The 15,396-nt window shown below is 52.8% G+C and overlaps 2 protein-coding genes across 6 annotated transcripts in view; one reads left to right on the top strand and one right to left on the bottom strand.

Annotated features, from left to right (window-relative positions):
* Nucleotides 1–567: 567 nt before the first annotated feature.
* On the top strand, nucleotides 568–9,170 carry ZFTA (zinc finger translocation associated). 3 transcript variants are annotated; one of them, XR_011251853.1, is made up of 6 exons: nucleotides 585–777; nucleotides 2,903–3,400; nucleotides 3,947–4,348; nucleotides 4,719–5,276; nucleotides 5,442–8,144; nucleotides 8,985–9,170. XR_011251853.1 is itself a non-coding variant. In XM_069566024.2 (5 exons), the coding sequence occupies exons 1-5, from the start codon at nucleotides 636–638 to the stop codon at nucleotides 5,900–5,902; spliced, it is 2,061 nt and encodes a 686-aa protein (XP_069422125.1). In that variant the 5' UTR covers nucleotides 568–635; the 3' UTR covers nucleotides 5,903–9,170. The 3 variants fall into 3 exon arrangements, 2 of the variants coding, with proteins under 2 accessions (XP_069422125.1, XP_069422126.1); XM_069566024.2 differs by having other exon boundaries at nucleotides 568–777; nucleotides 5,442–9,170; XM_069566025.1 differs by lacking the exon at nucleotides 3,947–4,348 and having other exon boundaries at nucleotides 586–777; nucleotides 5,442–9,170.
* A 1,158-nt stretch (nucleotides 9,171–10,328) lies between these two features.
* Nucleotides 10,329–15,396, bottom strand: part of RTN3 (reticulon 3) — a 62,337-nt gene continuing 57,269 nt past the window's right edge. For all 3 annotated transcript variants that reach the window (XM_069566023.1, XM_069566021.1, XM_070289446.1), the window contains 5 exons: nucleotides 14,366–14,504; nucleotides 13,724–13,793; nucleotides 13,225–13,271; nucleotides 12,388–12,446; nucleotides 10,329–11,323 (listed from right to left, as the gene is read on the bottom strand). In XM_069566023.1, coding sequence (XP_069422124.1) covers nucleotides 11,278–11,323; nucleotides 12,388–12,446; nucleotides 13,225–13,271; nucleotides 13,724–13,793; nucleotides 14,366–14,504 — 361 coding nt within the window. In that variant the 3' untranslated portion in view covers nucleotides 10,329–11,277. The remainder of the gene's footprint in view (nucleotides 11,324–12,387; nucleotides 12,447–13,224; nucleotides 13,272–13,723; nucleotides 13,794–14,365; nucleotides 14,505–15,396) is intronic.

The raw sequence follows: 15,396 nt of genomic DNA, 5'->3' as shown, positions 1-15,396 counted from the left end.
CGGCCATCTGGGGCCCCTGCCATTCGTGTCCGCTCCGGGGCCCGCGCCGAGCTCGCGCGGGAGGCAGCCCCTGGCAGGGGCCCGGGCCTCCCCACCGGGCGACCCCCTCTGCCAGCGCGGGTGCGGGAAGCCGGGCGCTGACATGCCCCGAGGGGGCAGTGGCTGCGAGCCGAGCCTGGGTGGAAGCGCGTCGCAACGGACGCTGCGCCCCTGGCCACCTCGGTGACCCTCCAGAAGCCGGGACCCGAGCCCCGCAGGCGGCAGCGCGGGCCCGCGAGGACGGCGAGGTCCGTGCTCCTAACGTCCGCGGCGAGCGCCGGATACGGAGCCTCGGTCGGGCTCTTAGCCTCCCGACACTCCCCCCAGCCCCCCGCGAGCTGGCAGGAGGAAATAGCGCGCGGCCCCTTTAAATTTACCCAGGAGCCCTTAAAGGAGCCCCAGGGGCCCCAGACAGGAATCCCCACCCCGGTCCAGCCCGCGCCGCCGAGCGAGCAGCCTGCCGTCCGTGCTGCCGGCCGCCCTGTGCATGCGCCCCGCGCCCCGGGGCCCCGCGCACCGAGCGCCGCGCGCCGGCCGCCGCCGGCCCCGCGGCCCCGCGCCCTGCCGCCCCGGGGCCCCGCGCCGCAGCGCAGCGCATGGAGCCTGGCGGGGACCACCGGAGCCGGAGCGGCGGCGGCGGCGGCGGCGGCCCCGGGCCAGCAGCGGCCTCGGCACGGGGCCGATGGCTGCCGCCCGCCGGATCGAGCGGCAGCGCGGAACCCGAGGAGGACGACGGCGGTAAGAGCTGGCTGGGGCCGGCGGCTCGGGCGGGGGCCCCGGCGTGGGGGAGGGGAGGGCTGCGGCTCCGGGCTCCGGGCCCCTCTTCGCCGCCGAACAAAGCGGGGGACGCGGGCAGGGCGGGCGGGGGCGCCACCTGGCGGGCGCGGATTGTGGCTGCAGCGCCAGCGGCGGAGCCCCCCGCCCAGCTCCCGGGGTTGGCCTGCGGGGCTCGGGCGGATCCCCTCCCCCTTAAAGGGCCCCGCGGCCCCCGCCTCGGAGGCCGAGCTGGAGGGGCCCCAAAGGACCTGGCCTGGCGCCGCGGGGCTCGCGCTCTAGGCTGTTGGGACTTGCGTCCCCCGTCCCTTTCTCTTTCAGACTCCCAGGTGGTCTCCCTTAACCGGCTGTCTCTTAAAAAGTCTGCCCAGACCTTGGGTCCCTTTCCGGGGCTTCCCTCCAGAAGAACTGAGCTGGGGACTCCGCTGCTCTAAGTTGGGCTGTCTTCTCCTCTGGGGCCTCGCCTAGAGAAGGGCACCTTTTTTCTTTTTTCCCTATGTTCTCCCTGGAAGAGAGCATGGGTTGCGCCTCTTGGGGACCTATCACTACCTTCCCCACGGGCGGGCAGTTTTTAAAGAGATGGGCTCGCCCACAGTGGCATTCACTTCCCTTGTATCCGCGCGTTACCCCTCCCATCTTTTAAGAAATTTTGCCACAATTTGTCAGCTATAGCGGGACCAGCCAGTCCTCCCCGTTTGCTCTTAAAGGAGGCTGTTTCTCTATGCGGGGTCAACGGCTTAAGAGCCCTGAAGCTTTCGTCCAGGCTCTGGAGCTTCACCCCTAATGCCAGAGCTCCCCTCCTAGAAATTCCCCATCCCCTTTTGTTTTTAAAGACTCCCAGCTCCTCCCCTTTTTTCGGCTCTTAAAGGGCCAGTCCACCTTAGACTAACAGATCCGGCGCTGGAAGGATGCTGAGAGACCCGCTAGCTATCCAGTGCCTTGGCAGACAAAGACACTCAGGCCCAGAGAGCGGACATCACCTACCAAAGGTCACAGAGCAAGCTACCAGTGAAGCCCGGAGTCAAACCCAGGTTTCTGACTCTGAAACTAGCGCTTTCTTTTTCTTCTATGTACTTAAAACCAAACAAAAACAGGGTGACAGGAGCCCCCTCTGATCCTGGCTTTTGTTTTCCATACGGTGAGATTCTCTACTGGGAGGGTGACCACACCTGTCTATTTAGCCTATTTGGCCAGGAGACCCTTTTCTAAATGAAATCCGGTCCAAACTGTAGGGAAAGTGGGAGGGACTGCTCAGGGTCTCCGTTTGGCAAAAGGGGACACCACTGGGTTGGTGGCCTCTCCACTGCCTGCCCGCTGATTGCTGGGCAGTGGCCAGCTCCGGGCCAGAGTGAAAAATAAATCCCCAGAAAGACTTAATGGATTCCAGTGGGTGGTGGCCACTCCCTGCTGCAGTATCTTCAGTAGCGACTCTGGTGGCCCTCCTGCCAGCCCCTTCCAGTCATCAGCTCTCCCAGACTCTAGTCCTAAAAACTCCTTTCTCTGGAGGTGCTGACAGCTTTGTCATGGGGTTCCTTAATTTGGGGACCTGACAGTGCTTAGTACCCCTTAAAATGGGCCTCTTAGGAGGGTGTATTTGAGGCATTATTGCAGAAAGGGAAAAAGATCATCTTTGGGTGGGGCCCTCCGGGCTGGGGCCTCGGGCGGTGGGTCCTGTGTGCAGACAGATGCCCCCTTTGTTCTCTGGCCCGGCTGCCCGCTCTGCTCTGGCTGTAACCGCCGCAGCAGGCTGCTGCCCTGGCTTTACCCGGACAGTGCTCATCCAGAAGGGGTGCCTTGCCGAACCTGCTGCCTCCTTGGCCTTCACGTTTGTTTTTTGAAAAAAATTAGAGCTGTGCCCTGAATTCTTTTGTTCCTGATCCTCTCTTAAAGGGGTCTCACTCTTTGTAAAGGACCAATGTTTTGACTCCCTGCTCTGCCACCTCCCTTTGACTGCTCTTGCAGTCCCTTTCCTGCCCCTGAACAGACCTCTCGCCCACCTCCATTCTCTTGCAAAATGGAAGCCCTAGGTTCTTTCCCTGGAAATCTTAGAGATTGAGAAACTGTCTCCCTTTCCCCCCCTCCTCTTCAGGGCAAGATCTTCAGCTGGAAGGGGGTGCCTTAGGGTCCTGGGGGAGTGCCCCCCTGCCCTCCTCCAGGGCCAGGGGACCAGCATCTTCAGGCAGGAAATACTCAGACCACTGTGAGGCCCGGGCCTCAAGGCCTGGAAAAAGCCGCATTCCTGGCCGTGACCATCGTCGCTACTACCATGACCACTGGCGGCTGGAGTACCTGATGGACTTCAACCCTGCCCGGCACGGCATGGTGTGCATGGTGTGCGGCAGCTCCCTGGCCACCCTCAAGCTCAGCACCATCAAGCGACACATCCGTCAAAAGCACCCTTACTCCCTGCACTGGAGTCCCCGGGAGAAGGAAGTCATCAGCAACAGCTGGGATGCCCACTTGGGGCTGGGGGCCTGTGGAGAGGCCGAGGGGCTGGGGGCCCAGGGGCCTGAGGAGGAGGAGGACGACGAGGAGGAGGAGGAGGAGGAAGGGGCTGGCCTCCAGGCTAGCCTGCCCAAGGGCCCAGGTAATGTCCGACTTGGGGAAGCTGGGGCCTTGATGGTGGATGGGGCCAGGTGGGGCCAGCCCGGGCTTCCTAGCCAACTAGCTGGTTTCCTGGAGCAAGCTACTGCTCCTTTTTGGGGTGAGCTCTGCTTATTGGACAGCAGTGGGTGAGGGACTGTGGGACAAGATCTCCAGTATCATAGACAGTTTTGACATTCTGTAGTTTTAGAAGGATCCAGGGAGTGGAGGCTGGAGAGAGGCCTGGGAGCAGAGGGTATTGGAAAGGTATGACAGTGAAGTTTAGGGAAGGGGCTAGAATCTGGACTTGGGGGGAACTGGAGAATCTGGACCTGGGGGGCAGTTGGGTCAGGCTGAGGGTTTGTGTGCAGGCGGATTAGCAAATGAAGGAGTTAAGAATTGAGGGGAGAGGAAGGGAAGGGCAAAGGTTAGGCACAGGGCTCAGAGTCAGAGTGAGGGAGAGGCCTGTGGCTGGAGGTCCTGGCTGTGGTGGGGGGGCTCTCCCGGAGGGCCAGCATCTCAGTCCCTTCCCTCCCTCCAACCCTTTCAGGCAAAGCCCCAGCTGGTGGGGGCAGCCGGCGCCAGAGGCGAGGGGGCCCAGGGGCACCCCGGGCTCGGCGTGGGTGCCTCTCTGCCTCCCGGAGGGCTGGGGGCAGCAGGGGGCTGGGTGCCCGGCGGCTGGAGCGGAGGCTGAAGGAGTCCCTGCAGAACTGGTTCCGGGCAGAGTGTCTCATGGACTATGACCCGCGGGGAAACCGGCTGGTGTGCATGGCCTGTGGCCGGGCACTGCCCAGCTTGCAGCTGGATGACATCCGTGCCCACGTGCTGGAGGTGCACCCCAGCTGCCTGGGGCTCCGTGGCCCCCAGCGCAGGGACCCCCAGCGTAGCGCCCCGCTGCAGGCCTGGGGTGGCCAGCCGGAGGCGCTGTCTGAGCTCACCCAGTCCCCACCAGGTGCGAGGCCCCTCCCATGGCCAGGACCCCTTCATATAAGGGCTGCAAAGTGAGGTCTGTGGCCAAAACTGGGAGGGACTCATCTCTCCCTGACTCCACATAGATACACGTGCCCCTCCCCCTACATAGACACCCACACCTCCCAGACACAAACACACACACACACACAGGCTCTGGTTGGGGGGGACTCATCTCTACTCCCCCACCATAGACACACCCCCCCCCTCACGCCGCCCCCATAGACACGCACACAGATTCTGGTGGGGCTTCTAGCTTAGGGCTGGGATGAGAAGCAAGGGACCCCCTCTTCGTGGGTAAGGGCAACCCAGCCAGCAAGCTGAGCCCCTCTCCCTCACCCCTTCCCCAACAGACGATGACCTCGTCCCCCAGGACCTGACCAGCAAGAGCCGGGACCCGGCCCCCGCTGCTGGAGCCCAGTCCTCTCAGGATCTCAGCCCCCCAGACGTAAAGGAAGAGGCTGGCTGGGTCCCTGAGAGGGTGCCCGGGCCGGCAGGGGAGGAGGAGCCGGAGGGCGAGAGGGTGGGGGCCCCCGGCCGATCTGCGCGGGGCCGCGACCCCCGCCGCCACTGCCCGGAGCGCTGGCGGCTGGAGTACCTCCTGGAGCTGGACGGCGGCCGGCGCGGCCTGGTGTGCTTGGCGTGCGGGGGCGCGCTGGCCTCGCTCAAGATGAGCACCATCAAGCGGCACATCCGCCGGCGGCACCCGGGCTCGGCGCGCCTCGGCGGGCCAGTCGGGGCCCTCATCGCCCAGGAGTGGAGCGAGAAGGCCGCCCACCTGCTGGCCCTGGGGCTGCCCTGCCCGGAATCGCCCGGGGACCCCGCCGCCCCCAGCACAGCCGCAGCCTCCGAGGAGGGGGAAGGGGCAGAGGAGGAGCAGCCAGAGGAGGAGGAGGAGGAGGAGTGGTGGGGTGAGCTGGGTCAGAGCAGGTGGAGAGGGAGAGGGGCTAGGGGTAGAAGGCGGGTGGGCACAGTGGAAGTTCGAAGGGGAGACGGGAGGCTGGCAGCACGAGAGGGCACGGGTGGGAGGGTCACGAGGCCGGGACGCTCCAGCGTGGTCCTTTGTTCCGTCCTAGGCGACGTCCCGCTCTCCCCCGGGGAACCGTCGGAGCGGCAGGCGGAGGAAGAGGAGGACGACGAGGACGGCCCGGATCCCGGGGCGCTCGCCTTCCCTCCGCCGCCGCCGCCGCCGCCGCCCCCACCTCCCCCGCCCCGCAGCCGAGAGCAGCGGCGGAACTACCAGCCGCGCTGGCGGGGCGAGTACCTGATGGACTACGACGGCAGCCGGCGCGGCCTGGTGTGCATGGTGTGCGGGGGCGCGCTGGCCACGCTCAAGGTCAGCACCATCAAGCGGCACATCCTGCAAGTGCACCCCTTCTCCATGGACTTCACGCCCGAGGAACGCCAGACCATCCTGGAGGCCTACGAGGAGGCGGCGCTGCGCTGCTACGGTCACGAGGGCTTCGGGCCGCCCGCCCCGGCGGCGCCGCGCGACGGCGGCGCGGACCTCAAGGCGGGCGCCGTGTGTCGGGCGTAGATCACTCAAGGGGGAGGGCGGCGGTGCCGAGCCTGCTCCCCCGGTTCCCCGCGGCCCTGGCTGCTGCCCACCCCCGCTGGCCGGGCAGGGCGGAGACTCGGGACTGGGGTGAGGTGGTGGGTTCAAGCTAGTGCAGTCGCCGCGGGAAGCGCGCTCTCCTCCTCGCTCAAGGCGGCGAGTTCCTGGGAAGCCTCAGTCTGTGCACGGAGAATTTTCGGCCCCCGGTCGCACCCCGCCAGGCCAGGCTTGGGCGGGCGGGGCGCCGTCAGTATTAGGGTCCCAAGTAGGTGTAGCGGAGGGGGTGCAGAAGGGACGCGCCGGTCCCTTTTCTTTGGCTGGGGGGGCGCCCAGGTTTCACAGAGGCACGCCGGCAGGCACGGCTCTCGGGGGTCGGGGCCGGCCCCCAGCCGTTCGTTACTGGCCGTCGCGGCTGCTCCGTGGCCTGGACTGCGGACGAGGGCCTTCCTCGGGGGAGGGGCAGTGGGGCCTGGGAGCCAGCCGGCCCGCGGGCGGGCGGGCGGGGCCAGCCCCGAGCCCCGCCCACGGGGCGGGCTCTGTGCGGACCGCCCCGCCCTCCTTCCCTGCCACGGGCCCCTGCCACGCCCGCCGGCGCCGCGATCTTGTAAAGGGATTAGCACTTTCTTCCTTTGCTCGCCTGCTCCGAAGGTCTCCCTTTACCCCTAAGCTCAGTCAGGCGCGCCTGCTTCAAGCGCCTTCAGTCCGAGTCCGGGACACTGGAGGTCCCGGCAGTTGGCGTTCTGTTCCCGTCCCCTCCCTGCCCCCTCGCCCTTTTGTACACCATGGACGTGCCACCCATTCGCAGCCCTCGGCCTGGGGCCGGGCCTCGGCCTTCCTTTCTCTCCTCTCCGCGGCAGAGCCAGGCCGCGAGGGGCCGGGAACGGGCCCCGCGATCTCCCAGGCAGGTCCGAGAGGGATGTGTCCATTCTCCTGTGGAGAACAGGTGGCCCCGGGATCAGGCCCATTTTGCTCTTTGTATTTTATTTTGAAACTGTATTTAATGCTTTTATATGAGAGGGGGAGGGGCGGGAAGAGAGCTGTCCGTCACCCTTATGTGCAAATGTCTTATTTATTATGCGTGTATCAGAGATAAGCTGTGAGGTGGTGGAGGAAGGACCTAAAGGTAGGAGAGAGGAGGCGCGGACGGGAGGACCCCAAACATCATAGACTAATGTGTGCCTCATCAGGTTCCTCCGAGGAGTCTCTAGTAACCCACTGGTGCTCTTCACATAGCCCGGCCGGTTCCTTTGGTCTTCAAGGCTGAGTGGGGAGATCAGCGGGTGGGGACTTCTGGGCTGGGTCTGGAGGGGTAGCGGCCCTGGCAGCCACCTCTGTGGATGGGAAAGCAGAGAGCAGAGAGGAAAGCCTTTATCTCAGTGCTCCCAGGCCAGAGCCCAAGGTTCAAGTGCCTCAGGCCCAGTCCCCTTGACTTCTGATTGGGAATTGAATTTTATACCACGGATTTTATAGCATTTTTTATATAACTCAAGATTGTCTGAGCTGGAAAGACCTTGGAGATCAACCAGTACCTGCCCCCACCCCTTTCACAGTTAGGTAAGATGGAGTCCAGGAACTGAAAGCATCACACACCAGGTAGGAGCAGTACTAGGACTAGAATAAAAACCTCAACTCCCAGTTCAGTGTTCTTTGCACTACACCACATGGCCTCCCCATCTCCGGTAAGTTAAATTTCTTTTACGGTTAGGCCTGCCGAAGGATGGCGTGTGCAGCTGGGCTCTGCAGGCCCTCCCAGTGCAATTGTGGGCTCCTGGGAGTGGCAAAGAGCAGCACACTCCTGGAACAAGTATTCAACAGGGCAGTTCTGCCACCATTGGCTTCAGCTGGAGGGTGCCAGCAGCAGCTTTCCTGACCATAACTGCAGAAGTAGGGCTGACTGCCACCTAGCCCAAGGCCTCCCTGCTGAGCAAAGGCTCTGGCATTGCTTTGTTGATGCCACCAGGGGTTCAGGAAATATTGCATGGGCTGTCACTCATCTGAAAAGTGAATTCCTAGCATGTTTGAACCTCCAAGTTTTTTGAGACAGTATTAAAAGAGAGCAGGGATTATGGATGGCCCCAGGTTGGGTACTGCCATTCTTTTATTTTCCTTCATGCGTGTTGTTTTCAGATCCAGAAGGACTGCTCTGCCACTTTTGCTACTCTAATCAAAAACAGGCAGACTGGGGCAACTATCATAGTCATCCACACCCTCTGCCGAAGTTCAGGTAAGCCAGGGTGGAGAGCAGGGTGAGAATGGTTTTTGCTCTCGATAGGCAGGGAGAGGCCTTAGGAGGGCAGCAGTGGATGTCTTCATTGAGAAGCAGCCCCAAGCACTGCACTGGTTCTCAAAAGTGTAGCCAACAGAAATTAGGAAGTTAGTAGAAATGCAAATTATTGGGTGGCACCTTATGGATCAGAAACTGGCGTGGAGCCTAGGAATCTGTTTTGCTAAGCCCTCCAGTGGTCACGAGGCACGCTGAAGTTCTGAGCACCAGTGAACTATGCAGTGGCACTGTAGCCATCACTACTTTGCAGCCTCTTAAGTCAGGAGATGAGGTGGTTCTCATCTCTAGGTGCCTCCTCCTTGCCTTGGGAGTCTGAACAGGTGAAGTTTCTTCATGAATTTTTTTTGTTAATGGTATGCTTGCTATTATGGCCAATATGTAAATGTTACTCTGAATACATATTTATATACCATGTTAGTGACATTATTTGAACATTTGTATGCGTATTTGTGAAGTTGTTTGCATCAGTTACTTTTTAAAAATTTCAGCCTAAGTTTTCTAAGAGGTATGTTGAATAAAAAAAAAATCAGCTTAAGGGTCATGGCAGCCTTAGTTTTGGGAAAGAGCAAAGACCTGATGGAAAAGTTTCCATTTTCCATGGTGACTGAGTCTCATTTTAAGTACATTGTGACTGTGTGGGAGTTACAGGCTGCTTCATGTTGCAGGTGGGGGAACCCTCTTAGGTTGGTGTGAACTGGGACAACAGACCCCCCTGGCCCCTTCCACTCATCATCTTTCTCCTATGGTCACCTCTTAAGAGGGTCTCTTATCTTCTTTCAGAAACCAAATGCACAGCTTTGTTCTACTATGGAAATTCTGCAATCTTGGAAAGCATTACTAGTATCAAGTATTAGTCACTTTTTAAAGCCTCAAAAGTGGAGTGGGGATGGGGGCCAGTGGAAGCCTTGTTTGGTTCTTACTTTACCCAAACTGTGTATAAAGAATAAAGTTAGCAGAATGACAGCACACACTGTTCTTTTTTCTTTTTTATTAATACCACATCAATTTGCATTTTACAGGAACCAAGATTCAAGCTCCTTAAGTGCTACTGTACTTTTATGTTGCACGGACATATATGCACACAGTTTCATTAGTAATTTTTCACCTATAGATTTTTCTTAAAAAAAAAAAAATTCCTGTGTGGCACAAAGATCTGTCCAATCAATCTGAACACAGCAGTGACAAAACAAAAGCTAGGTGTGGAGGCTTCCAGTGCAGGGAAAGGTCCTTTGGAGGGGAAGCCCAAAAAGACAATCAGTGCACTGACTTCCTGGGAGGGCAAAGGAGTGGAGATGGAGAGTGCATTTCCTACCATGACATGAAATGAGTTAGAGCATTCAAAAGGAAAGGGGGCTAAGAAAATAAGAGTGGAGTAAGGCAAGGTACCTTTTACCCATCTAAATTCCTAAGTAATTTCCTCAACAAAGTAGAAAGAAAAGGTCCTTCCACTACCTTCTACAGAGCTGCACTGCTTTGGGACCGTCAAAGATTATAGCCCTTACTTTAAAGTCACCAGTGCATATTCCGTCTGGATTATCACAACTGTCAGTTACAACCTGAAAGAATTCACAGATGATTTTCTTTCAAGTTTACTGAATTTTCATGTTGGAAGGGGAGGAAAACGTTAAGTGGGAATCAGAGATTCCCAAATGCCCTCCATCTGATATCAACGTGAACTGTTTTATTGTCTTAATTGCGCATGGAGCCCGCCAACACAATCTGGCCCTGCCTGGTCACCCTTACCTAAAGCTTCTTGGAAAACACTCTCAAAAGGAGGACCCTGCGCCATGGTGGTACAGGTGCTGAGACAGCTTAAGTGCCTGAAAATGGAAGGAATCCTCAAACCACACACGCCCAATAAGCTAGCCTCTAAGTTAAAACTCCACCTGAACCGCAAAATGCACCTCCCTACACTCATCTGTGGTGTCTCAACCACAGATACAGTCTCCTTGCAAGCCAGCTCAGCTTTGGTCCTCAGGGTAAAATGATGAGCACAGGTTAAAGATGGAGTGTGCAGGGAAAAGAGAAAAAGGCCTTTGTGTTTCTGTAGTTCACCTCTTGAGAATGTTTCCCCGCCACGGACTGAGACAGGATTACAATAACTCAATAACGGAGGAGCCCACATGCAGATTAAATTTTTTTTTTCTCTAACAAGGTTACAGCAGTGTACAGCAGTTACAGACATTTATTTTATAATAAGAAAAGTACAACCATATTTATTGAACTTGAGGGTAGGAAAGAGGGAGGAAAGCACATTCAGGAATAAGCTCTCCAACTACAGCTCAGAACTGGTGTCCAGAAGAAACGACACAGACACCACCATCCCCCATGCGGAGCCTTTCCTTCCTAAGGATGCGCGGGAGTCACAGCAGTGGTCCTGTGCACTCCTCCGTCCGACCTTCCATCTCCATTCTTGGTTATCAGATGGTATTCTGGGAATCAGGAGTCATCACTATCAACTATAAGTTATTCACAGAGTTGAAAGTTATATCATTAAATGAAGAAGAGGAAAATTAGGAGTAGCTGCTCATGTCGTGGGGCAGGAAGATGGGATCAGAGGACCGGAAAACAAAACAACAACGAACAAGGGAAGGAATCCCATTCTTGTCCCCAGATAATTTCTTCATAAGTTAATCATTATTTCTTAACTTAAAATAGGGGCAAAACTATGATGGGAAGCTATAGAAGACTGACTAGTCCTTGAAATTTGGATAAAAGAACCCAAGAGATGTTTTTATTTTTCATTTTCTCCTTTATCTCCAATTTTCCCCCTCCTTTCAAGTTACAGGTAAAAGCTCCACCATCATTAAGGTACTGATTTATCCTATTAATTTGACTCTTTCTTTATTCTTTTGGGTTTTCTAAGATATCAGTTCTTTTTTAAGTCCAACAATTCTTGTGCTTGATACTGAGGGTAGAGGGAAGGGAGAGGAGAAAACACCAAATTAAAAAATAAAAAGCTTGGAATGCAGGCTCAAGCTGACACTGAGCATGTTCCTTCATAGTACAAGTAACAACGTTATAACTATTAAATGGTGTTTTAGTAACTGTTGCGTTTCTGGTTTCCATGTACTTATTCTGCCTTTTTTTTTGCGATTCCAGGGAGTTTTGCTTGGATCCTATTGGGAAAAGGAAAGAAAAAAGAGTGAAAATACAGACATTAGTTCTAGATTTTTGTTTTAACACTGATCCTAGAAGACAGCTCTTGAACTTACTGGTGTCATGTGAACAACACTCCCATTTTCACTGGGCTTCCTCTAGATGAAGAGGCAGGGGCTGAATCTGGCCTGGGATGAGCTGAAGAGAACCCCCAAGATCTACCCCCTCCCTGCCGCTGAGCCTGCTGCGTCCTCTTTTGCTGCCCAAACCTCCTGGCTCCCTTCACTGGGGATGACAGAGAATGAGGTATATGTAAGCACACGGCCTGCCGGCTGTGCTCTATAGGAATAAGCAACAACCATATACAAATCTGTGTGGACTGCCCTTGCCGGGCTTTAGCTCCAGTGTCTGCCTAAGAAAGCAATAAAGTAGGTAAAGATCCTGCATTAAGTCTGGGCTATCTGGATATAGATAAGGTTTCCTCATATCAAAGCTAGAAAAAGCACTGAAATCTGGGGTGTGAAAGGTGGGGGGCGGGCACAAAGAGAATTTAACTGCTGTGATGCTTTGTTTCTTAAAAGAGTATCTGAAGAAAATATGGAAAAATATTAACTTACAGTTCCTTGATATAGGGAGTCATAAAAAGTCTACCAATATTTTATTATTTGATTTAAATATGAAACTGATTAAAACAGAAGGATATATAGTCTTAGAAAAGAGGTAGTTTTGAGCTTTACTCTATTTACTACAACTTTTATTTCTGAAAAGGGAAGGAAGAGTTTGGCTTAACATTGATATTTGTGAAACTAAATGGTGAGTAGACAACCACAAACATTTAAAAAACAGTTCAAAAAGGCAGAGTGGTCCTAACTCTGTTGGTCCTTTTCAGTTCAAGATACAAAGAATGCTTTACAAAGGAGCAGATGAAATTATTTCTAGTAAAATGAATCATTAGCCAAGCTTTTCCTTTTCCCCAGGATAAAATTACTTTTTTTGGCATTAGCATTTTACACAGGAGACTAAAAATAATTGGGGGAAAAAAAAGCTCATGTCATGATGAAATGGGGAACCTAAGTGTACTCACTTTTCAACAATTGACTTGGTCTGATCACGGGCAATGCCAACATAGTGATCAATCTGGGTCTTTAAGAAAGAAAAGTCATTCAGTTGTGGCAACACACAGATTAACAATTTTCCTGAAGGTAAGATTCTTTAGCCTAGTTTAACCATAATTTTCTCAATACCAGAAACTGTGTGTCTAATCTACATTCAGTAAACACAAATATGTTCTGACTCCTGGTGAGACTAATTCATTTAATACCAAAAAGCCATGAATCAAGTCAGATAATGGACGACAATCTATCAAGAAAACTTCATAGCATCCAGTGCACTCGGTATAAGCCACTCTACAGTGCAGACATCTATTCACACTGATGGATTCCCACAACTCCTTTAATAGTTTGTTTCTTCTCAGATACCAGCTCTTATTTGAGCATTTTTTTCAACTTTTTTTGGGGAACAGATCCATCTGATAAAACTCAAAAGACATACAGCATGGTAACACAGTAAATTCCCTTTCTACCCTTATCTCTTCTAGACATTCAGTTTCGCTTCTTAGAGGAAACCAGTTACCAGTTTCTTGTAGGAACTTATAAAATTAAGACTGTAAAAACGGCTAGGAAAAGATTGCTGTGAACTTTCAATGCCTAAAAAATGCACTAGGGACTTTCTTGGTGGTCAAGTGGCTAAGACTCCGTGCTCCCAATGCAGGGGGCCCGGGTTCAATCCCTGTTCAGGGAACTAGATCCCACAAGCTGCAACTAAAGATCTGATGTAGCCAAATAAATAAATAAATAAATAAAGAACTAAAATTAGTCATACATTAACTGGCATATCTGACTCAAAACAGACAAATGCTTACCTTGTACTTCTCATAGACAATTGGAACGCTGAAAACGAGTAGTTCAGCTGTAAGAAAGAATCATAAGACATGGCAAGTGTCAATGGAGACAGTCACAAAGTCTGAGTAACAGGGATATTTTTCCTCATGAAATACAGGGAAACACAGAACTTCATCAGTATGAGAAGTCCTGGCCAGAGCTCTCAACTAAGGACCGTTAGATACAGGTATATAGTCTTCCCTCTTGTACCACTAATAATTTCCAAATTATGAAGATCCTCATATTTAAACTAAATCTCGACAACTCTCCTGTATTTCTAGTTGTCTGGATGTTTCTTTATAGGTGGGACCATTTAATAAACCTGTGCCCACAAACACAGGTTCCTCCAGTACCTAGACAAGGCCTTTATGGATGTTGAAGGCTGGGCCAGTGTGAAAGGACTGGAGCCACGCTGAGCTCTCTCTCTTACTCTTACCAATTACTTCATAGAGCCTGAAGACATTTTCCTTGCCACCTTACCAAGAATCAGAAGGGTGATCCCATTGAAAACGGCACCAACATAGGTCATCAGCCACATGAAGACAGCAAGCTGTGAAGGCCAACATCAGGGGGTTAAGCAGGAATAATCATGATGCAGAATTCAGGTTGGGCTGTGCTTGGTCACTCAGGTGTGTCTGACTCTTTGCGACCCCATGGACTGTAGCCCACCAGGCTCCTCTCTCCAGGCAAGAATACTGGGGTGGGTTGCCATGCCTTCCACCAGGGGATCTTACAAAATTCAGGTTATTTGATGTTATTTTTTTCTAGCTAAGTCCTCATAAATTCAGTGATGTATGCCATTAATAATTTCAACATGGTTACCTCATTTCTATTATACATTTGAGGGTGCATAAGAGAACTCAGTGGTTCTCTCAGAAGAACCAAACAGACTGTAACTGCATTTCTATCAATTGCATACATTATCCTTATTCTGATGTGAGTTCTCCTGACGCAGAAAGTACCTTCTTTACTAACCCCTACTTCCATTTCTGTAGACTGATTGAGACAAGCATACATTTTGCTTTTGTCTGATAAAACCTTATTTACTGCCTTTCCTCTGAATTATAACTCAGTCCCTGGTCTTCCTCAGCCTCACCACCAAAAGCTGCAGAGGCAACTAACCTTTAAGGAGTCAACTAGATCCTCCACCAGAAAGAGACGAATGATGAGTTTCAGGGCCCTGTTGATGTGCACCATGGCAGCGTTCACGTAGTTATGGAAAGCTTCTGAGGACAGAGTGATGTCGACATCCAGGTAGGCTCTTTCAGAAGAAGAAACAACAGTCACACATCTGACATGGCAGGAGATGATCTCTTTCTGTTAGCACAGAAGTTCTTCAGAGGGTGAAATCCCCTGAAGGGTGTGTGAAATCTGCAGAGGCAGATTTTGCTAACATGGGGTGGGGTGGGGGGAACTTGACTACCATTTGGTAGGTAGAGGCAAAACTGCCCTATGTCCGCAGTGTGGGACAGTCATGTACAATAAAGAACTGCCCAATGTCCTGCAGAACTTTTACTATCTCATAGGATATTCATGAAGGTGAACCTCTTTATAATTATCAAGAGCCCAGAACATATAAAAACAAAGTATTTTCCCCACAATTTTGACATATCCCGAATTGTCTAAAACTGTATTTTGTTTATACTGAAACCTTAAGATTTTTTTTTTTTTGCCATTTTGGAAAATCACATCTGTAAGGGAGATTATAAATGTACATGCAAGTTTCTGATCTCAAGTATTTTTAGTTTCTTTTTTGGTGTAATTATTTCTAAGAAATTAAAATATTGACTGAAATGCTAGTTGTTTTATTGTCAATGACTTTCTATTTTATCACTCCTTATAATTATGATGTTTTAAAAATTGTTTACCAGTAATATTATCTATGAATTTCATTTCAAAATGATAAAGGAGGCATTATAAAATATTTGTTAAAAAAACACAAAGACCTGCGTTCTGTTCCCAGGATGCATTATAGAACTGAGATGTAACCACCTGCTCATAATCTGTTCCTTCACTCAGCACTTAGTGGTGCCCATGAGTACCAGACCCTCCACTAGGTATAGGGATATCAGAAAAATAAAACTGCTTCTGCCTCAAACAGCCTACAGTCTTGCGGGAAAAGTCAGAAGAGTAATAGGCATGTTTTTCTTTCC

The sequence above is a fragment of the Ovis canadensis genome, chromosome 21 (assembly GCF_042477335.2).
Source record: "Ovis canadensis isolate MfBH-ARS-UI-01 breed Bighorn chromosome 21, ARS-UI_OviCan_v2, whole genome shotgun sequence".
In the NCBI taxonomy this organism is placed as follows: domain Eukaryota; kingdom Metazoa; phylum Chordata; class Mammalia; order Artiodactyla; family Bovidae; genus Ovis; species Ovis canadensis.
This window is presented reverse-complemented; position numbering and strand designations above follow the sequence as displayed.